Consider the following 22884-nt stretch of genomic DNA (forward strand, 5'->3'; position numbering starts at 1 on the left):
AAGAAGCAATCTAAATGCTGATGACAACGATTAAGGTTATGGATTACTTGTACTACAAGATAACCATATTTATTAGTTAGTCGCATTTATTTGGTTTGGTCAGCTTCTCTACTTAGCTTACATTTGTCACACTAATTTACTAAACCATTCCATAAACTTCTCTGGACTATTCTTTACCATTCACCCGTTCGAAAAGCTAAAAATTGTATTTAAATTTAATGGTTTTAAAAGGCCAATTTTCTTAATTTTTTTTATAATTTTAATTGAAGCTTTCAATACTTATAAATGTATTTTGATTTCATCAAATTGCTATAATTCTGTTCAATTTTTCAAAATCAATTTAATTATACTTACATATCATGCTAAGCCAATAAAAATACAATTTTACTGATTCCAATCAACATATGATTTAATGATTCAAAAATATCCATTTTTTTCGAACTTTTATAAATCTATCCAAAATTTCTAAAGATTATGAGACATAATCGAAATTATCATTCGAGCCGAGAATTATGTTTTGGACACACCTTAAATGGAGCACGTATTAAAACATATAAAGTAAATAAAGATACGGTTCTCACGTAATTGTTGCCAAAGCGAGCCATAATTTTATGAAAATGGAGAGCAACAATTATAATGAAATAGATTTAAAAACAATGATTAGAATGTTCATGTAGTTAGATTGAATTATTATTATTTTTAAAATCAAATGAAATCTATAAGATGACAAGAAACAAAAAATTATAATTAATTTAATTATTTAAAAATATTTCACATCAATATGATTACATCTTTTTCATTTTAAAGCTTTACAATTGTTTTTCTTTTTTGCTTTCAAATTAAGGTAGAGAATTTAAAATTTGATTTTTCTTTTTAAATTAGTAAGATTTTTCCGTTTTGAATTGAATTTGCTAACTAAAGAGTTGGTATAGAAATTCAATTGATAATTGAAGTTTAAAAGATGAAAGACCGGTACAATTTAATTGATTGTAAAAAAATGAATAAATTTTAAACGAAATTGTTGAATTGTGCTATATTTTGCAAAATGTTAAAAAACATTGACATTTTTAAACCATCAAGTTATGCTGATTCGAATGAGATAATTGCAATTTTGTATTTTATACTAACTTGGCATTGCCATATAGGTATAATTAAATCAGTTTTGAAAATTAGATAGAATTTGTAGCGGATTGTTGAAATTGAAATAGATTTACAAAATTTAAAATGTTTGGTTTGTAAAAGTTAAAAATATATAATTTTTTGACACCATTAAACCTTCTATTTAAAATATGAAATTTTGTTTTTACCAAGTAATATATCATTTGTTTATTTATTGATTTCTTTTGAGTAAACATATACTCATTTAACTAAAAAATAATTTAAAAAAATCATTCAGTCCTTTGTAATAAAAAAAATATAATTTGCATCTACTATCAAATATTAATGAATAAATATATCTATATAAAACATAAAAAAAATATTAATTTTTAAATTCATATTTATTAGATAATAAAAAATTAATTCATGGATGATCAATAAATAGATATAAACTAGGCTTAATTCCTTAAAAAAAACCCCACCTTGTATTTTTTTTTCGTTTATACCCTGACCTTGTAAAAACACCATTTGTACCCAATTTTGAGTTTTTATGTTTCATCTCTACCCAAAAGCATTAAATTGTACTCTTTTCATTTGAAAAAAAGTTTAAAACAATCTTTCATTTTTAACTTATATACTAATTAGATATTAATATTATTAATAATACAAAAATACCATCTTTTTCAAAAAAATTAAAAATAATAATAATTTTTTAAAAAAATATTTCGAATTTTTTTTAATTTTTTTTTAAAATATTTCCGACAAAAAAATTAAAAATAATAATAATTTTTTTAATTTTTTATTATTTTATCAAATTAAAAAAATTAATTAATTATTTGGATGTATTTGATTATTTTTTAAGTTTAAGGATTTATTTGTATATTTTAAAATAGAAAAAAGTATGTTTTAAACTCTTTTCCAAATGAAAAAAGTACAATTTAATGCTTTTGGGTAGAGATGAAACATAAAAACCCAAAACTGGGTACAAATGATGTTTTTACAAGGTCATGGTATAAACGAAGAAAAAGTGCAAGGTGGGTTTTTTTTAAGGAATTAAGCCTATAAACTACTAACTAATACCAAACAAATAAATACCAATAAAACACTTATTTATTATAATTTTGTTAGAATCAATATAAATAACATTGGATTATACGTGTTAACTTTATCTCACAATATTATAAATTAAATTAATTTAAATAAAAAAATAAAAAAAAATATTCAAATGGAGATGAAATTATAGTTATATTTCCGAGGCGTAATTCAATTGATAAATGCTTTCCTAACTTAAATAGAATTGCGAAGTCAAATTATATTCATGTATGCAGTTGTTTAAAGATTGAAGGTCGAATTTTACCTCCCGCAAGAGATCTATTCGGCTCGAACATAGCCTGAATATGAAAGACTTGAATATGCCGTCTCGGTGAAATGAACCGACAATAATCCTAAGCTTATATTTTCATCATTATCTTGCTTCGACATTTGTAATAGTCACCTCATTCATGGAACAACTTGTTTCTCCTCCGAGTAATGCTTGCGGAACGGTACTGACATTCTTATTACTTCCCAAACAAAATGCAGGCTGTTGCGGACTTGGTAGTGTCGTTTCACCGTTCAACATCAAAACGACACTAGGCATGTTCGGTCTATCCTTTGCATTTTCTTGCACACACAGAAGTCCAATCTGAATACATCTCATTATTACATCATCACAACCTTTTAGTTTTAGCGACGAATCAACTATTTCCAACACTCTGTCTTGTTTCCATAGCTCCCAAACCTGGATCATTTTAATGAAAAATGAATCATTTTAGTTTGTCAATGCAAATGGTGATTAATGTTGATTGTTTCTGTCTAGGTAGCACGGACACGGACACGGGAAAACAGGGCACTCAGACACGGTGAAATAGTGTTATTTTAAGGTTTTTCATGTAAGAATTTGGCTTCGGGTCTGAAACGTCAAGAGTGTGACGTTTCCAAAACATGATACTTTTGATTGAATGAAGTGTTCGTGCTACCTAGATTTTTGTAACTTACATGTCCGATCAAATTCAATGAAACATCATTTGAATAACAAGAGTTGCTCTTCTTGCCACTTATGATCTCCAACACTATAACTCCAAAACTGAATACATCAGATTTCACTGAGAATAATCCGAAGATTACGTACTCTGGTGGCATGTAACCGCTGCACAAGACAACTCAATTAGTCCGGTCTTAAGATAACTTCTCAAATGGAACAGGAGTAGTATTACTGTCTTGGGGATTAAGCAACACTTACTATGTTCCGACAACTCGATTAGTCTTGTCTTGAACTTGTTCTTCGCCTTTAAATATTCTAGCCATGCCGAAATCAGAAATTTTTGGATTCATATCAGCATCTAATAACACATTGCTAGTTTTCAAATCTCTATGAATAATTCTCAGTCTTGAATCATGGTGAAGATACATGATTCCGCGAGCAATTCCTACTATAATTTCAAACCGTTTTGTCCAATCCAAAATCAGTCTTCTTGTATGATCTAGAACAACATATTTGTTAATTGAAATATTGCTTGTATTGTTATCTTAATATTACGTATTTTAACTTAAAAGTCTTACCAAATAAAAAGCAATCCAAGCTTTTGTTCGGCAAATACTCGTAAATTAGCATCCGTTCTTCTCCCTCAATGCAGGATCCTATAAGTTTTACAAGATTCCTATGTTGAAGCTTTGCAATCAACGCTGCTTCTGTTTTGAACTCTGATATTCCCTGTCCCGAACTATGCGATAATCTTTTTACAGCAATTTCTTGCCCATCGTCTAGCTTACCCTAAAAATATAGCCGAATAGTTATTGAGTAGAAGTATCAATTATTGCACGGAAACTTGTGGAGTCCTATGTTTCAGGATTTCTTATTTTACTTCCGTGCAACATGGAGTAGAAGTACAAAGCTGAAGCATATTGAATTTTTCATTTCTTGCAACTTTACCTTGTATACTGAGCCAAAACCACCTTGTCCAAGTTTATTAGCAGGATTAAAATTGTTTGTGACAGCAGATATGGTGCGCAGATCGAAAGTTGTCAAATCTGTTGTTTGCCTAGTTTCTGCAAGCTCACAGAATAACCATTTCTTCTTTAGTGTTCTTCCACTCCAGATAATCACAGAAATTATAGATAATCGTACGCGATCAAGCTGATATTAAATTCTATTTCATTACCTTTTTGCTTCTTCTTCCTTAGCCACGCAATGCCAAATAGGACGGTTATAAGCAGTATAAAAGCAGCAGATACTATTGGAATGGCCAACATGCCCTTTTTTGCGAGAAAACCTTTTTTCTTTTCAGCATATGCAGCTGCTTATATATACAGATAAATTGACCAATACAATGAAATAAGAAAATTACATATAGTAGTCAAGATTAATGAATGATGTTAAGGGAAAGAAGAAATTAAAGACATAATGGTACCTAGTTCTGCAGCATCGACACGAATGTACACGTCTCTTCCCTCGGAATGCTCCATAGTATTAGTATCCATTAATTCGCCATACCATGATAAGCAGCCAACTCCTTTTCCGTCTATGTCTAAGCTTGCAAATGCTTTACACGAACAATTTCTTAAGCAGACTGGTTCACATTCACTGCCACTCAAATTCCTGTTCAGTAAAGCAGCAATTGAAGTATCAGGAAGCTTTACTTTCCTTACCTTTACAAACCCTTCTCCATTTCTGCACATTGAAGTTTCAGGAATCTTCCGTATGCATCCAGCTGAACCGTATCTAAGATTCCACTGCTGCAAGGATTTGGGCTGGTACCCCGGCAAGCAGATGCATTCAAAGTTATCGATGTTGTTGTTAGTCACTAGACTGTTAGCACCACAATGCCCGTACTTGTACCTAGGCATGGACCGAGATTCCCTCCACTGGAAAGAACTACGGTCCCAAGTAAACAGCTGCAATAATCCAGAAGTGTTAACTACAACTCTTGAGAGAGCGAACCTATCATCACCATCTAAAAGGAATGAGTGGTAAATTTCATCTTGATTGTAAACAGAGATAACCAAAGAACCTGGCACGAGTTCATAATTCCAAGGCCAGGGGCTGCTTCTCCAATATCGAGTTAAATCTTTGTACCGAAGAAAGAGCTGTGGACAGCCAGTAGGATCAAGCTTGTACAGCCAGTCCCCGGTTGCTGGATCATCTTTCGATTTCCACGATGTTAAGAACCTGTCTAAGCCAACTCTCCTGTCTATCCCCAGTTTCATACCTGGAAGCACTGTATCTGTTGGATAATCAAAGCTTTGCCAAACAATATTTCGACTTCCATTTTTTATCAAAACAAGGTTTCCAGAATCTAAAAGCTGCGCTGCACAACAAGATTCCGTTCTTGCTTCTGATGAAACATTAGTAGACCAAAGAGGAAGTTGTTCGTCCACACTGTTATTGATTTGGAGCACGAGATTTCCATCTGGATTAATAGACAGGAATCCTGATAAAGAACCAGGAATTGGATTTTCCCTATTTGCAACCCACACTACGGTTTTTTCTGGTAGCTCGTTGTACCAGATGCCAAGGTATTTATGGCTAGAATTGCCTGGTCTGAAAAATCCCAAGGCAAAACTTCCATTTCTTGAGACTATGACATTTCTGTCTGTAATCGATTCATTTACGTTTATAGTGTCGGTTGACAAGCAAAACGGGAAGACCACGAACATAAGCAAAATTTTCAGGACCATTTCCTTGACACCAAGTTTAAACATATTCGTTTTCTCCATAGTAGAGTCCGTTTTTGTTTTTTTGAGTGTTTCGCAGTGTTCTTGCCTGTCATCCTAGTTTTCCGCTCTCGCTCACGGCAAGATTTGTCTCATGTTGACCATAGTTAGATCAAAATAAGACAATGTTCAGTTTTTCTTTCTGTTTGACTTCTGGCTCATATTTCTGGTGGGAGAGGAGACTTTTCTTATGTAGAGAGTTATGAGTGGCATAGATATGGTCCATAGTGGCTGCTAATTGAGTAAAAAAAGGGCTACTTTTCAGGTTTTCTTTCTAATTTTTTTATGTTTTTCATTTATCTGGTGTGAAAGGAAGACAAAATTTCATGTTTATGATTAGAAGTGGCATACAGTCAATGCAAGTTTTTAAATTCAGAAATAATTTTTGTTTCTTTATTCATGCATAGGTCATTCTCAAGAAAATACAAGTTTTTGTAGGCAATTAAGAAAATAACTTGGCAAGCTTTTATTGTGAAAGATACTGTTGGGAATGTAAATGAGGCAACAGAGTATTTATTCCAGATATATCTATTGAAATTGCAATTGTTTTGAATTTAGTAAAATGATACTTCACATTATCAGAAATTGTTAAAAAATAAAGAAAAGTCAAACATAAGAGAAATCGAGCGACAAAAAAAGGCGCAAATTAAAAAGAGGAGAGGATGAAATATCTAGGCCTGGACAAGTGTCTTGGCAAGAATCATGTCATCGGTGGTGAAATCCGCCTCTTTCCTGAATGTTCCCCTGCCAAAGTCTAGGTTGTAAGAGTCTGTAAGGCCTTCCACCAGGTCAAATTCCGGTTTCCAACCAAGAACACGCTTTGCCTTGTCAATTGATGCAAAGAAATGCTGCAGAAATTTCTTGACCATTAGATTACGAACAATTCATCCGAAATGGATATTATGCAATATTAGTAGTTTTATGGAAATTACCTGGTCACGGAATGGGAACGCTTTCTTTTTCCCGAAATCAAATTCTTTGGGGTTATAATGAATAAGCTCAGGTTCAGGAAACCCACCGGCCTGAAAAGGAAGAATCAAAACAAGATCAATGCTGATAAATTACCACAACATAATCTTCGATAATATCATCAACTCAACTAATTTTAACAATAAATTTTTGTGAACAATAATACCTTAGCACATGCTCTTGCTAATCCATCAAATGTTACATACTTATCTCCTGCTATGTTGAATACTTGCTTGCTAGCCTTTTCATTGCCAAGAACATCAATAAAAGCCTTTGCCAAATCCTGGAAATGTTTGAACCATACAATAGATAAAGCTTCTGCATAATTGGTTTAGACTTAAATCCTAATGGCTGATGAAATATATAACTCACTAACCTTTACGTGACCAAGTTGTGATATTTGCATTCCTGAGTTGGGGATTGGAATTGGGCGGCCAGCTTTCAACCTGTGAAAGAACCACTCTTCGACGGGATTGTAGTTTAAGGGTCCATAGATGTAGACTGGTCTTATAGAAGTCCAGTTAACACCGCTTGATTCTAGTAGGCTCTCTGTCTCAAGCTTTCCCTTATGCCTGCTCTTTGGGTCAACTGCATCTTCCTGTAAAAAAAACGAAAAGTACTTAAAAGAGAGAAAGAATTGAAATCCTACGGAAGACGTAACCTTTAATTGTTAAGTCAGCAGACTATCACAAGCATCTTTCTTGTTCACAATATCTTGAGAATCAAATGACACGAAACTTACCTCAAAGTGTGGTAAGAGATCAGATTTGAGGTAAACTCCAGCTGAAGAGCAGTAAATGAACCTGAGATAGTAGCAGAAAGTTAGATTTGAAGAACAGCATGAAAGTATAATTTCATTGAGAGTACAGCTAAATAGAATGTAGGTGATATCATTCTTATCTATGTAATGTAACAAAGAAACAAAACTCTCAAACGAGAAAACCCGAAATGGGAGACAGCGAAACGACATGTTTTATATGAATATATCATAAATGCAGAGTTTCACGGCTGTAGAAGCATTTTCAGAAACGTAAATGAATCGCCAAATATAGATATTGAAAAGTTTCTTTGCAACATAAATTTTCATCAACTGAATGTACAAAGCTTACTGTTCTAAATTTGGTAGAGCCCCTAATATAGGTTCAACTTCCTCAGCCTCACGTCCTGTAGAAAATGTCAAAAAGAAATGAATCTTGTAGACAGGTTAAGCCATAGAACAATTGCACAAGAAGTAGAACGGACACTTCATTCAATCAACGTTTGCTGTTTCAAAAACGTGTCGAAAACTTGGCGTTTCGGACACATAACTTCATTTTTAACATAGAAAAGCTTAAAATAACATCATTTCGCTGTGTACAAGTGTCCTGTTTCCCATATCCGTGTCCAAGCTACATAGCATAGAAATTATAAGACATTGCCTTACCATTAATATCATAGACAACTTCAAACCCTTTAGCTGCGAGACTAGATTTCACAAATTCGTAATCCTTCCTGTCTCCTTTCAAATGCAAGACCTACCAAATCATGTTCAACTCCATCAATACACTATTTAATCATTAATTACAAGTAATCTCAAGCCATAATAAAACAATACCTTAGATGAAAAATCAGCATAATCCTGGTCAGATTCACCTGGCAATTGTTGAGTAATTGGCGCTTTACCTCTAGTAAACAAAGTCACCTATAACAAAATATCATCACATTCAAGAATTAACAACTTCAAGATTAACCAAATGCAAATGGGGGTTAATTAATTAATGAATGAATAAATAAATTACCTGATGACCCTCTTTGACAAGAAGTCTAGATAAAAAGAGACCAATAAATCTAGTACCTCCCATGATAAGAACATTTTTAGAAGCTGATGATGCTGTTACTTGCAATGCTCCTTTTGTCTGCATGCATACCTTTCTTTTACACTGCAAAAACAAAAAAGATCATTTCTTTATGTCAATCAACTTCAAAGAAAATGAACTACAGCTCAAATGGTATAAGCGCTAAGCAGCATTCCGCTGATTTTGAGTTAGATTCCTCCCATAAACGCTCCCGTCATAAAAAGAAAAGGACCTGGATTTGAGTGTGGAGTTTTGCACCATTGAAGTCTGAAAGTGAGGAAGTGAGGAGAGAAAAAGAAGGCTGAGCTTGGTGCTGAACTGCCATCATCAAGTTAGCCATGATTATGCCTTCTGTAAGTTGTGGTTGATGGGTGGTTGGATATGGTTAGAAGATGAACAGAAATTTGAAAGATTGTGGTTCTGCCCATCTTTTCTTTTTTGTGTTTTTTTTGGTGGTTCTTGGCTAGTAGGATAAGACAATGATCTTCTTACTCAGCCTCTCATTCCAGCTCTACCATTTCCACCATAATTTAGTGACTTTAAGACGCAAAATATAATATTTCAAATTATTATTTTTTTACTTATAATTTCCTCTTTTTTAAATATATAATATTATTAAGGAAAAACGTAAAAGTACATCGTAGATCGATTTGAAAAAAATATTATGTCTATGTATAGGGATAAAAAAAATCAATCTTATCAAAAAGAGGATATTAGACAAAAAAAGTATATTTATTGATATTTTATTAATAAATTAAGTATATAAAAATTTATTTTGTTATAAAGCAAAACTAAAAAGAATCAACAATTTAATATTTTACATAAAAAATAAAGATGTTGTTATTTCAAAATTCTCTCTAAATTCTTCTGTTGTTGAACTGGATATATATCTGGATCATAATTGTAGTCCAACCTTAATATAGTCCGGCCTTTGTTAATTGTTATCTCCTATAAACTATTGGGGAAAAAAGACAAACAAAAGACGCGAGGGGTTAACGAGAATTATTCAATAAAACAAGAGGGGCTAATTCATAAATACGAAAACTTATCAATACTGGATCTGCAAGAAAAAAATTCATCTTCTTCAACAAAATTCATTTCAACATTAAGAAGCAGAACATAAATTTTGAGCTTCTTATTAATTCAATTAAATCAGACATTCAACAGCTCCTGAAAGTTAGTTATACACAAACTAAAATGGATCTCAACCAGGTAATTACTCAATTTCAATCTCAATTAGATTCAATTAATTCTAGGGTTCTTGTGCAAATTATTTAATTAGATCTACTAATATAATCCGTTGAATAATTTTTAACAGCCTCCTGGTGAGAATTATGCCAATCCAAGGACATGTTTTTTTCATGTACTCTTCAAGGTAAGTTTTTAATTCTGTTTCTGTCTAAATTTTGATTAGTTTGTACGAGAAATTTTTCTTTTGGTTATGTAATAATTTTTGTGTTTGTTTTTATGGCAGGCTGCAGCTTTGGCATTTTACATTCTGTCTGCTCTCTTCATTAACAATTTTGTCATAATTTTTGTGGTGACTGTTCTTCTTGCTGCTCTTGATTTTTGGGTTGTTAAGAACGTTAGTGGACGTATTTTAGTTGGTCTTAGATGGTGGAATGAAATTAATGATCTCGGTGAAAGCGTGTGGAAATTTGAATCTCTTGATCAAGAGGTTGTATAATGTAGTATTTGATTTTACATGATTTTATACCTTTTGTGTTTGACGTAAATCTCACGTATATGTTTATATGTGCAGTCGATGGCCCGGTTGAACAAGAAAGATTCGTGGTTGTTTTGGTGGACTCTTTATCTAACGGTAAGCGTCTTACTGATTTTTTCTTATTTCATATATTTACCGCGTTGCTTATAAGATGTGAAGTAGTGTCAATGTGTATAACGTTCTAAGATTTATGCTCAGTCCTGTTTGATTGTTAATACTTTGTTTCTGTATTTTGGAGAAATGATAATTTATCAAGAATTATGTGTTGATGCTGTCCATTGTTCTCATAGGCTGCTTTGTGGGTTGTGCTTGGAATTTTCTCCGTCATAAGGTTCCAGGCTGATTACTGCCTCATTATTGGAGTTTGCTTGACTCTCGGTGTTGCAAATATCATTGGCTTTACTAAATGCAAAAAAGGTGAGAAAGCAGTTTTTTTGTTCTAAATCTTTATCATTGTTTTGCGTTACAATTGTAGAAGATATTAAGTAGTGTTTTTGTAGAGGTGTTCATTAAGTTATTGAGATCTATAGTAGCACAAATAATCATCCGTAGCCTTAAGATAGTACAGTTGCTTGACTCTTTAACATTGTTTTTTCATTACAATTGTGAAAGATACTTAGTAGTGTTTTTTGTAGAGGTGCTCATTAAGTTATTGAGATCTATTTTAGCACAAATAATTATCCATAGCCTTAAAAGACCGGTGAGGCAGTGAGAACAAGAGATTGGTTTTGCTTAATGGTGGATGTCAATTTAAACAAATTGGCTGAAAAAGGATACATGCATGTTAATAAAAGAAAGTAGGATGTGTGCTTGTGACTTGTTATGATTTTGAAACCTGGTTAAGTGGCTATGCAAATGAATTTTATTGGCGTAACTATTAAATAACATGCTGAACACTCCTATTCCATACTCAACTTAATGCCTGTACACGGTATGCCACTTGTTGGAGGTTAGTTGTAATGCACTGTTTTTACATCAACAAATTAACTTGGCCTTTTGGGATCCCCCTAATTTGTAACTGACTTTATGGCTCTAAATTTTGTGATATATTTGAAAGTCTCGTGAAAAACTATACCGTGGCAGATATCATTCTCTCATATGCGATGACTGATTCTTTAAGAGTAGCACCTCTTCTATTAGAAGATGAAAAAAATCAAGAAAACCATTTTCTTCTTTGGAACTATCCCGCTGATTTTCATTTATTGTATTCCGAATAATTGAATTAGAACTGGCAAATGTTGAAACTTTGCTGGGATGATGAGAAGGCTTCACGGAATATGCAATGAAATAGCTGCATGTCTATTTCACCTTAAGTCAATCATTTGGCCCTTGAGACTTGACCATCTTATGATGCTCTTTATCTTTAGTTCTTGTTTTTGTCCAAAGTTTAAATGAATAATGTGAAAACATACGTGGTGTTTTATGCAGATGCTAAGAAGCAGTTTCAGCAGTTTGCATCAGAGACTATTGCAAATCGATTCTCGTCGACTCTTCAGTCGGCATTTAGTGTTGTATGAGTCCCGTCGATGTCCAAAGAGTAGAATATACATACGAACAGTTGTGAGAGAGATCAAAAAGTGTCGGCGGCGCTGTTCAAACAAGCTGCGTCAAGCTAGCTTATTGTTTCAAAAACCGATGTAGTGGGATACACGATTAGATGTTTTGTACCACCTTTCTACCCATGTTTTTGTTTCTTTAAACTGTTTATGATCAAAAGTAATAGTGGAGTATAACAATTTTATGTTTTGTTCTAATTACGTTCCTATCTTTATCATGTCAATATGATCGAGCAATTCCGTCTCAAATGCAGTTGCCTCTTTCCTTTTAGCCATCAATGAACCATGTTCACGGCTTATCTTCCCCGCTAGTACAGGATCATCCCAAAGGTCTGGCTTATTGAGCTGTGCAGACAACAGATCTAACCTAACCATTAATTTATTCCCCCAGAACAAAAATACAAACACAAAATTGAAACTTCATTACAGAATATATGACACCAAAAGGAAACTGAGATATTGTTAGAAGAGAAGAAATTATAAAATAATCATCTTTTGTATTTTACTCCATCAAACCAACCAGTTCTTGAACATATAATTATCAACTTCAAAGCCTCTAAACAACATATCATTCTGCTGGATATAATTATCACACGAATGTTGCTAATACAAAAAGGTGAAGCTTTACAAAGTCTTAAAACAGTAATGCAAATACATAGTCTAAACTAATCAAACCAAGCACTCCAGGAAATTCTCACATAACAACGGAGTAACAGGTGATCAAAACTGCGATAAAGCTTAGCAGTAGGCAAAACAAATCACAAAGTCTTCAAACAAGCTGGACAAACTTATGATGGCCACTGTTTAACTGACAAAAATCTTCTTGTTCACGCCATAGGCAACTCTCCTTCCCGTTTTAATTTTCCGTAGAAGATTCTTGAAATGCAAAAACTTTTGACATATTGTTATTTCTTTGTCAAACGTTGCCATAATCATTAAATCCATGTTTAAAGGAGTGAAACTTCCTTTTGCCTGTTGAAAATAAAAAGAAAAAATGAAAAATACAAATAAAAATCAAAATGAAAATAAATAATAAAATTAAAAGAAAAGAAAATTACATGGTAATCTTTCCCGACATCTAATAAATGGATGGCAAGATTACGCCAACACTTTATCATACTCCGGTTCGAAACTATGATCTGCAATGAAGTTGTAGGGTTATCAACATATCCTATAAATGAGTTATCAAGATGGTTATGATAACAAGCTTGAATAGCACCCATTGTTATACTATTCATACGAGAAGCCCACTTGTCTTTCCGTCCCATTGATATAAACACATCTTCAAAATCATTTTGAATTTTAGGGGTCCCTGCTTGATATTTTTGATAGATATCTTGCAAAAACGCAAGTCTATCCTCAGATATCATGATAGCTACATGATTTAATGCCCATTGTTCAAGAGACCTGTAAAATATATATAATAATATTATTAACATAATTAAAAAGTCATAATTATATAAAAGAATAAGCAACAAAAATATTTATTACCTCAATTGTTCTATGTCTAGGCTGAAATCAAATTCAGAACCAATCAGATTGATAAAATACTGCATATCAGCCGGAATAGTAAATTCTTTGAAAATTTCTTTTTCCAATAATTTAGCCAAAAAGCCGAAGTCTCTCACTAGACTTTCATTGTTTAACTCTACAAATTCTACTCTCCAAAATTTCACACTGCCATCCTTCACTACCAAATTTTTCAAAGTAAACCCCCTGGTTGCATATTATTTGACAAAGAAACCTAACCATGTCTTTGATTTGTTTTCGAAGATTATCAGGAACATAGTAATACCGCTTCATTTGAGGTTGTGGCGGCGGAATCCACTGCGGATTCTGTTTGCGCTTTGTTTTTTCTGCTTCAACAGTTGCATACTCCCGCAAAAATGTAAAGAGACGAGTTGGAGGATTGTCCATCGATTTTTCAAAAGTAATATCATAGTGTTCATACAAACAACATTTGTTGGTTGTATCATAACCATATGATCTTAAACAATTTAGAAGATTATTTGTGAAAACAAATTCATCATCTCTGTTGGTATTTATAATTCGTATTTCTGTTTTTGGTTGGTTTGTAAGAGTACCTTTAATTCCTTCTTCATGCTCATCAGGATCAGGATCTACAAGAGGCAGACGGTCATATGAAATAACAACTTTTCCCATTTCGATTCGCCGGAGAAATGGTCGCTGGCTTTGAAGTTGTAGGTTTCTAGGGTTTCTTATTGAAGAAGAAGAAGACTAGTGTTCCCGTAATAAAATATACTTCTTTGGACTTAAGTTTACAAATGGGAAGTTGTTGGCCCATTATTATGTTTAATGAAATCGGCGAAGAAAAAAAGATATTTCTTTTTTCCTAAGTTAAAATTTATACTTTAATATGTAATTTATACCTCACTTTATATATAAATCTCAGTGAAAATTAAAAACTTCAATGACTAAAAAACATTTCTTAGTAATTTTTTTGTTTTTGTTTATTTTTGATAGTTAATATGATATTTTAAGACTACATAAATAAATTAAAAATATATTATTGACCATCAAATCCATAATATTATTTCGGAGTACTGCGGCCCGAAAGAGCGAACCGAAGAGTCCTACTCTCGGAGTATCAGATTCCCCGACTATAAGCGAATTAATTTGTACCTTTCAATTCATTAGAGTTATATTTGCACTTTAGTGGCAATATTAGGGTTATTTGTGTACTTTTTTGGTGATTTATATCAAAAAAATAATTTTCGTTAAACATCTATTATAAATTTTTCATATAAATATTCTACCAATCAAATACCTTTTTTAAAAATCTCGACCTTTATTATTTTTATTCTATTTAGTATTTACGGAATTAGAGCTGTGCAAATACCGAACCAAATTTAATCGAGATTAAATGTGGATTGGTTAATTAAATGTGGATTGGTTAGTGGTTAGTTTGGTTTTATTGGATTTAGCATTTATAAAAATTCCAGTTCTATTTAGTATTTAGGATCATTGTTACACTTCGGTAGTAATAGATCCAAAAAACATAAACAGATCAAGTGAGATTTTGGATAAACATTAGGGTCATTTTTGTACCTTACCCCTAATTTAGTTTGACTGATTTAACATTTATCTGTTAGTTCAAATTACTTATATTAATTTGAAGATTCATCTAATCAAATTCAAACCAAATTTGATTTGGTTTGGTTTAATAAAAAAAAAAATTGGAGTCAATTTGAACCATCATTCAAACAGTTCCTTTGTTTATATTTTATAGATTATTTATGCACCACAAAATTAATATATATGGTAGATTACAATAATAACTAATAAATAAGAAAAATAGCCCGAAATTTGCTAACCCCTAGACCCTACTTATCATACATGACCCATATGGCCTTATTATTTAACTTTTAACAATGACATTATCGAATATTTGCAATCTTAGGCATGTAGACAGATTTTGATACAAAACTCTCAGACATTACTTACAAGCATGAACATTTGAACCACCTCACCAATCTCTCGCTATCGCCGGTAACACATTAGCATACTGAACTAAGGGAGTAGTACCTAAGAAACTTTAAAACATATAGATCACACAACATATGCATAAAGCTGCTAGATTCTTTCAACATCCGGCGGCTTTCATAAAGTTATCGAACGGACTAGCAGGGGAAAGCCTCATGGCCAAGCATGGGCCTGTCTGCTTGATGGCTTCTTGATCGGTCTCCACACGATTCATTATCTGCAATTAGCATGGAATACATAACTTGGTTGTTAGGCGGTCACAACATTCAAATAAGCAATTGAATTCAGTGTTATAGCATGAAGTGACCGGAAAATTCAATCCACTAACCTTTTCTAGCGCAGGGCATCCATTTCCAGAGGTTGCTGGCAGACATTTGTTAGCTCCACGATTGTAATGGTATTCATGAGCCAACCAATTGGAGAGCTTTTTCCTTGTGCCATTGCCTAGATCTTCACATTGTTTAGCTATATGGGAGGGGTGACGTAGAGATAGACGATCCTGCCACTTGGCCAGCTACCTCAAGTGCCTGAAAATGTAGAAAGCATGAATGAAGGCGCAATTTGTCAGATGTCCACACAGGACTTGTTGTATGGTTTCCAAAGAAGGATAATTACTGATTCCAAGAGTTCCCCAATGCTAATAACATGGGAAACAGAAGGTGGTGATGGCATTTTGGGATGAATCGGGACATGTCTGCAACAGATGCTTGGCTTAATGTGTCATCCTCAGCCAATGAGCTTGTTGGAATGTCCTGCAATGCAACAGTTGTACTCTCTCCATTCCGCTATATATGACGTTTTGGGTTGATGATATTAAGGATATAATCAAAACATATTATAATTCCTAAACTACCTTAATAAAGTTTGATCTAATCTTAGCAAATTAACTTGGTGCTTACAGCACATAAAAGTCGATCGACCTAAAGGTTACTTTAGGTAAAAGAAAAATTTAATACTCAAAACGTCATACATAGTGGAATGGAGGGAATAGCAGCTTAAATCTGACAATTATCCTATTTCTTGCCACACTCAATAACAAAAACATCCTTTTCAAGAATTGTAGAATTCGTCTTAATTTGCATATGATGCTAAAATTGGATTGAGAGTAAAGTATTAATAAGTTCATACCGCATCCAAGGAGAGTGATTCCTTAGAATGAGAAACCATTTGGTTATGCTCCACATCAAGTAGTGATCGCCGTGCAAAGATAAATGCATCATCAGGAGTGAATGGTTCAGTCGATTGCCTTGCCAGGTCATCAGCCTCCAGCTAGAGAAGCATAGGAAGACACATGTGAGAGCAAGCAAATTGTGAGAGAGAGATGAGAGGGGTCTGATTGTCAGTGAGTACCTCAGTAGCATTTGATAGGTTCTGAATTAAAGTCTCAATCATGACTGATGACCCTTTGTTCCGCAAATCTAGAAGTAATGATGAAGCTAATTGATTATCAGAGACGGAGCCCTATTCTCCCACATCCATCTGAGGCTTTGTATATAACTGAAGGTCGCCATCAATGCCAAGATAAGGATCAACCTGAATTGATAGAAGATATAATCATTGATGTTTCCGGTAAACGTGTGAGCTTGTCATTACTGCCTTTCATTGTTATCTCAAAAATCAACGAATTCTCTATACATTTCACTGATAAAAGATATCTCGAAACCACAAGTCGATAGGAGAGCCGTACACTAGCAATATCAGAAATGGCATCCTTTTATCATTTCAGAATCATCAGAGAATAAATTAACAATAACCAGAAGATACAAACTCACATCGCTTGGAAGTAAATGCTTGAGTAGGTCATTCAACTTGGGAATTTGATATACTTTAGCAGCAAACATTGACATTTCTGTTGATAATACAACAATTGATCTCTGGCATGCTGGATGTAACATCCCTGACAAAAGACAGTAAACAACGTAAGTTGCGCATACACTTCTTTGACAAGGATAAAGTTCTGAGAGATAGAGGCAGCTGAAAGAAGCGTACAACAAGGCTGTCACTTGGGCTCTGCAAAAGAACAAATTGAGATGACCATTGGCATCTGTAGAAAACTAAAGATGCAAAAAATACCCACAATTGGAGAATGATCGGGGCCCCTGTCATGAACAAACTTGTTTTTAAAGGTTCTACAGGATTGAATGTAGGAGCCCGAGAAGGCAACGGGAGAATCGAAGGAAGAACGATTTGTGCTTCAAGAGATAGGAACAGAAAGGAAAGAGAAGGATATGGTGTCACCTCCTTTACTATTTCATGCTATGGAGGCTCCAATTTCCATCTTCAGATTTGTTTAGGACACTATTAACGAGTAACATAGGAACCGCATTAGAAAGCAAAGCATGTTAGCACTCAATGTAAATTTCTTATGGTTCCTTGACGAAAAAACAGTAAGATAAAAGATGAAAAACAACAGAAAAGTGATCAGCCATGAAAAAGAGGGAATATCTACATATTTATGCATCTAACCTTCAACTGTGATGAAATAACTGTGCACGTGAAAGAATGAGCAAGAGCTTCAAAATTGGAGGCCAAGTTGTCTGGAAGACTGGCTTGTATCCAGAAGGCAGACAGCAACAGTGTAATTTAATCCTTGCTAAGCTTCATGATGTAAGGCTCCTACAAATCAATAGTCAGGTCTTATTTGGCAGCTTGCCAAACTAATTTTACAGCATTTGCATACTTAACAACACAGAATAGGTTTGCTTACCGTCTCAGCCAAATTTGTTGTGGCCGAGGTTCTGTCAATAATAGAATTTATTTTGTCAAAATTAGGAGAAGTCTTTCGAGGTAACCCCTGCTTCCAGTCTTCTTCTAGAAAGGCTTTCTCTTTGTGATCATCAGAAACATTATTCCTATGCTTGTCCATCCTGCCACCATCCTTCTCTCTCCGAAGCTTTTCAAGTAATGCTGCTATAGCTGAAAATGCGGATGCCTCGGTTCGCAGTTATATCCAGATCGCAAAGATATTACTCCCTGACGGGGATGAGTAGAGCTTGGAATAAGAAGCATTAAAAATATCTGGTGTGCTCCAACTTGCACCTCAATATATGGATGCAGCATTACTTTCAAAAGTTGGACAAGAAGTGATTCTGGAAAACCCTATATTGACATCATTCAGAAATTTAGTACATCATCACCCAAATATAACTTCTAAATACACATCCAGGATTCACTGTCAAGATACTGAGGAAGTTTCTAAAATAAAATAAAGATTATCAGATCTTACACTGTGTTATAATTTAGAAGGAAAAAAAAAAAGGCTTTTTTGTTCCTCTGTCGGATTAAAAAGCCTTCGACAGAACATCCATGCTGCGCCAACCACTTATAAAAGTGATAGTAATGCCAAAAATCTGAAATGTGAAACATCATTTGCAATAATTGCAACCCCCAGCATTACAGACTCTGCTATACCCGCAACCGAAATCTCTGTTGCCCCTATAAGATTTGCTTTCGATGATGGGATCCCCATCTGGAGAATCTGTGCACCAATAACGTCGTATGACATGTGTCCTAACCTTGATAAAACCTGCATAGCGAGTTCATCATGTTTTCTCCCAAAGTTCCGAACTTCAAACATGTAAGTTGAAGCGAAACAACGACAAGCACAGAAACCGACAATGACACTTCCGAGTTGCTAAGGAGCGCAAAAATCAAAATTATTTCTTATAAAAACCAGATAAAGTAAAATTGCAACTAAAAGGATCTTCTAATTGGATATGTAAGAAGAAACAAAGATAGAAGAAAGATGAATCTTACGGTCAATCCCAAGAAAACGAGAAGGGGGCTCTGCTGGGAAATAGAGCCTCTCCAATATACAGCAACGGTTAAGGTTAGAAGTAAAGCCTGAAATATCAAACCAGCTACTCCAGCCTGGTCAAAGGAAAATAAATTTATATTAATATTCCGGTCGACTCTATGAGTTTTAATATCACTGTCAGAAGTGGTTTAAACATGAACAACCTTGAAGATTCCTAGTCGTCTAACTAAAGTTGCAGACAGGAATGTTGCCACAACACCCATGGCAGCACATAATCCACTGAATCCCCCAACAACAGATGGATTCACTCCTGTTAAAAAATACAATGCAATTAATAAGCATAAGCAAGGAATTGGAAAAAACCTAATCAAAGATGTAACATATCAAGCACAGGTAATAGCAAGAATTTCATCAATAGAAACTTTTAAATGAAAACAGATGTTAATCCACGTTGAAAATCTCTTCATTTAGGCATCGTATTGAAACAACAAATAAAATTCAACTCCATAAAGAGGTCTTTAATAAAAAATCCAACACTGATTAAAGTTTACAATCAATGTATATGCACGAATGATTGCTGAATTAGGAAGCGTTTTGTAATAATTGGAGAAATCAAGTCTAATGCAAGACAAATACGCAAATGTTGTGCTTCTAGCCTTCTACCGTTCTACAAAGGATTCACACTGCTTCAAATTTTGAAATTAGAAAAAGATTAAATTTTATATTTTAATCAAACATGTCATGGCGGCTGAAAAATGAGCTTGAAAAAAAACCTCTTTGAGTTAAAAATGCAGTCATCAAACTTCCTGGAGCAAGAATGACATTGAAGAATAGGAGGACATAGGCTTGCAGGAAGAACTGGCTGCTGCATATATTCTCTCCATCCATGCTTGATAGTTTCCAAACTTCTATCCACTAAATTATCCCAGAGAATTTAAAATAGCAATAACAAAAAACTAGTATTTTTCAAAAATTACGGCATCCTACAACTTGTACCTATACTAGTAACATCAGTAGCTCCTCCATCTGACTCTCTGCAGCAGGTAAAGGAAGATCTAGTATGATCAAAAGCCCCAGTAGAAAATGGCATTGATATTTACAAATGATGCCAGGACATAATATTTTAACATGAGTTAAACTGGAAAATGATTATCATAACTGGTAGTGACCATATCATTAGACCAAACAATGATGCTCCAGCAATCTATAATTGGTGATAACATGAAAATTTTACTGATTTAACTACTAAAGTAATTCATGTTTAATACATAGACATTGTGCAAATATTAGCATCCTATGAGTTACACAGTTAAAAAATAGTACTATATAGTATACATCGTGAGAAATTAAGGTGTTGCTTGCATAAATAAGTCTATTTAATTTTTTAAATTCTGAAAAGAGTGAACACCTCATATAGAAGATCAATTCGATTAAGAACAGCATTTGCTTGCGCCAGTGCTATTGGCGCATTTATTCCTGCTAACTGTAAATACGACAACGTCAAGTTAGAATCTGCAGGGTGTGCTAACTTTACTGGAGAACAAAGAAAAGGATAAAAACCAAATGCGTGAAGTAACAAAGGAAGCATTGGAGGTATTACCAGAACAGCCCAATCACGCTCCATGGCTACTCGCAATGCTACTTCACAAAACCGCTCAATAGCCCCAGCTACAACAAGTACAAGAAACCATGGATGGACAAGAATTGATGACACAGAAGTAGGAGAAACTATATGTGCATGAATTAGCATTGCTGCAGATAACAATTGAGAACCACCTGAAGAAACTGATAAATTAAATAATTTTTGGATCGAATATGGTAGGGGTGAGCATTGGGTCGGTTCGGCCGAAACAGAACAGACACCTCCTTAACCTAATTAAGTTTGACCAAATAGTATTAACCGAATTGACCGAACTAAATTTTTTAACCGAAAACCAAACCGACCGAATAAGAAAGGAATAAAAAATTCAAAACCAAACCGACCAAATAGATTGGTTAATTTGGTCGGTTCGGTTAAAATCGACAAATTATGAGGAAAAATTCAAAAAAAAAAAAATCAAAATTTCGGTTAATTCGGTCGGTTCGGTCGGTTCGGTTAATTTGGATAATTTAAAATCAAAGCCGAACCGATAACCGAATAACCAAAATTTTTTATATGCAGACCGAATTAACCATTTTGGCAAAACCAAACCGACCAAAATTCGTCGGTTCGGTCGGTTAATTCGGCCGGGCGGTTATTTTGCTCACCCCTAGAATATGGTCATGATCAAACTAAAATGTATAAAGTATAAACCAACAATAGTTACCTGGACTATGTTTAAAGTAATCGAAGAAGGTATTCTAGGATAATAATCCATAAATTTTCCAACCAAAGGACCTCCAGCAATCATGGCAAGCTGTTCAACATGGAACTTGTCAAAAGAAATGCTAGCACCTTTAAAGAAAAGGCCCAACTTGAACTTGATGAAAAGAATCACAACCTTGGTGAAGAAACCCATGACTGCCACAGGCAGAAGGCTCGGATGAATCAAAGCTATAGCAGAAGGCCAAGCAAAATGGATCCCGAACATCAAAAGAAACAACTCCATTTACTGCACAAAAACTAACATTTGCAATAAGGGTACTAACCTAACAGCGCAGAGGTGTAATAGAAATTCATCAGGTTTTTTAAAATGCAATAAACCGGACAAAATGTTCTGAGAAAAATTAAATGAGTTATTCTACAGGGAAGCAAGGTCAGTGAAAAAAACCTAGTGACAGCTTACAACATATCTTTCTGCTGGATATAATTATCACACGAATGTTGCTAATCCAAAACGGTGAAGCTTAACACAAGCCAAAATGAGTTGCAAAGTCTTAAAACAGTAATACAAATACATATTCAAACTAATCAAACGGAGTAACAGGTGACATCAAAACTGTTATAAAGCTTAGCAGCGGACAAAACGAATTGCAAATTCTTCAAACAGCGAACAGGGGAATCGTCTTCTGTCTTGACGGGGAGAAGCTGGACAAACTTAACCTGAAGAAGAGGATAGCCTTCAAAATTGTCTGGCCGCCCACGGTCAGATTCAGAAAACCCTGCTTGGACACAACAAATAATCTCGGCTTCTTCAAAGAGACAAACATGCCCAGGTCTTAATGGTCTAACGTCAGGTCTAGCGAGGTCGCCATCACACACATATGGAAATAACTCGGGATCAGGTTCATCATACCAAGAAGGATCAGTGAAAGTATGATCATCAACAGCAGCAGCGGCATAATCTTGATCATCAACACCACTAATCTTATAAGCGTAATCACAAGGGAAGCAGAATTTGCGATCAGAACTGAAGAAGCTTATGCCGTCAAACGGTAAATAGGAAATACCCGGTAAGCGCACACGCTTCCATGTCGGGGGAGAACGATCGTCGAGATTAATGAAATAGATAGAATGCCAACTGGTGGAGATAATAAGTTCACAAGTAGAAGCACAAACACCGTAGCTTTCTATCTCAAACCAATCCGCATAATTTGCAGGGTAATCGACGGGTTCCGGGAGAGAGGACCAGGACTGATCAATGGGGTCAAAAAGTTCAAAATTACGAGTCATCCTTCCTTGATGGCACAAGAGCATTGAAAAAACGCATATATAACGACCTACATGAACAGCAGCAGGGTTAACTTTTGCAAAACCCATTTTTGGCA

At 34.3% G+C, this 22884-nt stretch overlaps 4 protein-coding genes and 2 pseudogenes across 5 annotated transcripts; 1 reads left to right on the forward strand and 5 right to left on the reverse strand.

The window, feature by feature from the left end:
• Nucleotides 1-2335: 2335 nt before the first annotated feature.
• On the reverse strand, nt 2336-6255 carry LOC126671842 (G-type lectin S-receptor-like serine/threonine-protein kinase RKS1). Of its 2 annotated transcripts, none has more exons than XM_050365647.2 (7): nt 4548-6255; nt 4299-4433; nt 4070-4185; nt 3700-3910; nt 3380-3620; nt 3136-3286; nt 2336-2878 (listed from the first exon to the last, which is right to left on the reverse strand). In XM_050365647.2, exons 1-7 carry the CDS (start codon nt 5851-5853, stop codon nt 2564-2566), a joined length of 2475 nt encoding a protein of 824 aa, XP_050221604.1. In that variant the 5' UTR covers nt 5854-6255; the 3' UTR covers nt 2336-2563. The 2 variants fall into 2 exon arrangements, with proteins under 2 accessions (XP_050221604.1, XP_050221603.1); XM_050365646.2 differs by having other exon boundaries at nt 4299-4436.
• Nucleotides 6256-6347: 92 nt separating this feature from the next.
• LOC126671843 (chloroplast stem-loop binding protein of 41 kDa b, chloroplastic) lies at nt 6348-9118 on the reverse strand. Its single transcript, XM_050365649.2, has 10 exons — nt 8887-9118; nt 8598-8738; nt 8414-8500; nt 8243-8333; nt 7929-7983; nt 7562-7622; nt 7196-7417; nt 6986-7102; nt 6783-6872; nt 6348-6698 (listed from the first exon to the last, which is right to left on the reverse strand). Exons 1-10 carry the CDS (start codon nt 8992-8994, stop codon nt 6522-6524), a joined length of 1149 nt encoding a protein of 382 aa, XP_050221606.1. The 5' UTR covers nt 8995-9118; the 3' UTR covers nt 6348-6521.
• A 550-nt stretch (nt 9119-9668) lies between these two features.
• Nucleotides 9669-12134, forward strand: LOC126671846 (Golgi apparatus membrane protein-like protein ECHIDNA). The gene is made up of 6 exons (XM_050365651.2): nt 9669-9866; nt 9973-10029; nt 10129-10332; nt 10417-10476; nt 10671-10797; nt 11809-12134. The coding sequence occupies exons 1-6, from the start codon at nt 9852-9854 to the stop codon at nt 11895-11897; spliced, it is 552 nt and encodes a 183-aa protein (XP_050221608.1). The 5' UTR covers nt 9669-9851; the 3' UTR covers nt 11898-12134.
• A 359-nt stretch (nt 12135-12493) lies between these two features.
• LOC126671845 (uncharacterized) lies at nt 12494-14215 on the reverse strand. Its single transcript, XM_050365650.2, has 3 exons — nt 13428-14215; nt 12995-13343; nt 12494-12908 (listed from the first exon to the last, which is right to left on the reverse strand). The coding sequence occupies exons 1-3, from the start codon at nt 13490-13492 to the stop codon at nt 12741-12743; spliced, it is 582 nt and encodes a 193-aa protein (XP_050221607.1). The 5' UTR covers nt 13493-14215; the 3' UTR covers nt 12494-12740.
• Nucleotides 14216-15262: 1047 nt separating this feature from the next.
• On the reverse strand, nt 15263-18539 carry LOC126673380 (protein SEMI-ROLLED LEAF 2-like; annotated as a pseudogene).
• A 127-nt stretch (nt 18540-18666) lies between these two features.
• On the reverse strand, nt 18667-21820 carry LOC130014755 (solute carrier family 40 member 3, chloroplastic-like; annotated as a pseudogene).
• Between the last annotated feature and the right edge of the window lie 1064 nt (nt 21821-22884).

The sequence above is a fragment of the Mercurialis annua genome, linkage group LG3 (genome assembly GCF_937616625.2).
Source record: "Mercurialis annua linkage group LG3, ddMerAnnu1.2, whole genome shotgun sequence".
Lineage (NCBI taxonomy): Eukaryota > Viridiplantae > Streptophyta > Magnoliopsida > Malpighiales > Euphorbiaceae > Mercurialis > Mercurialis annua.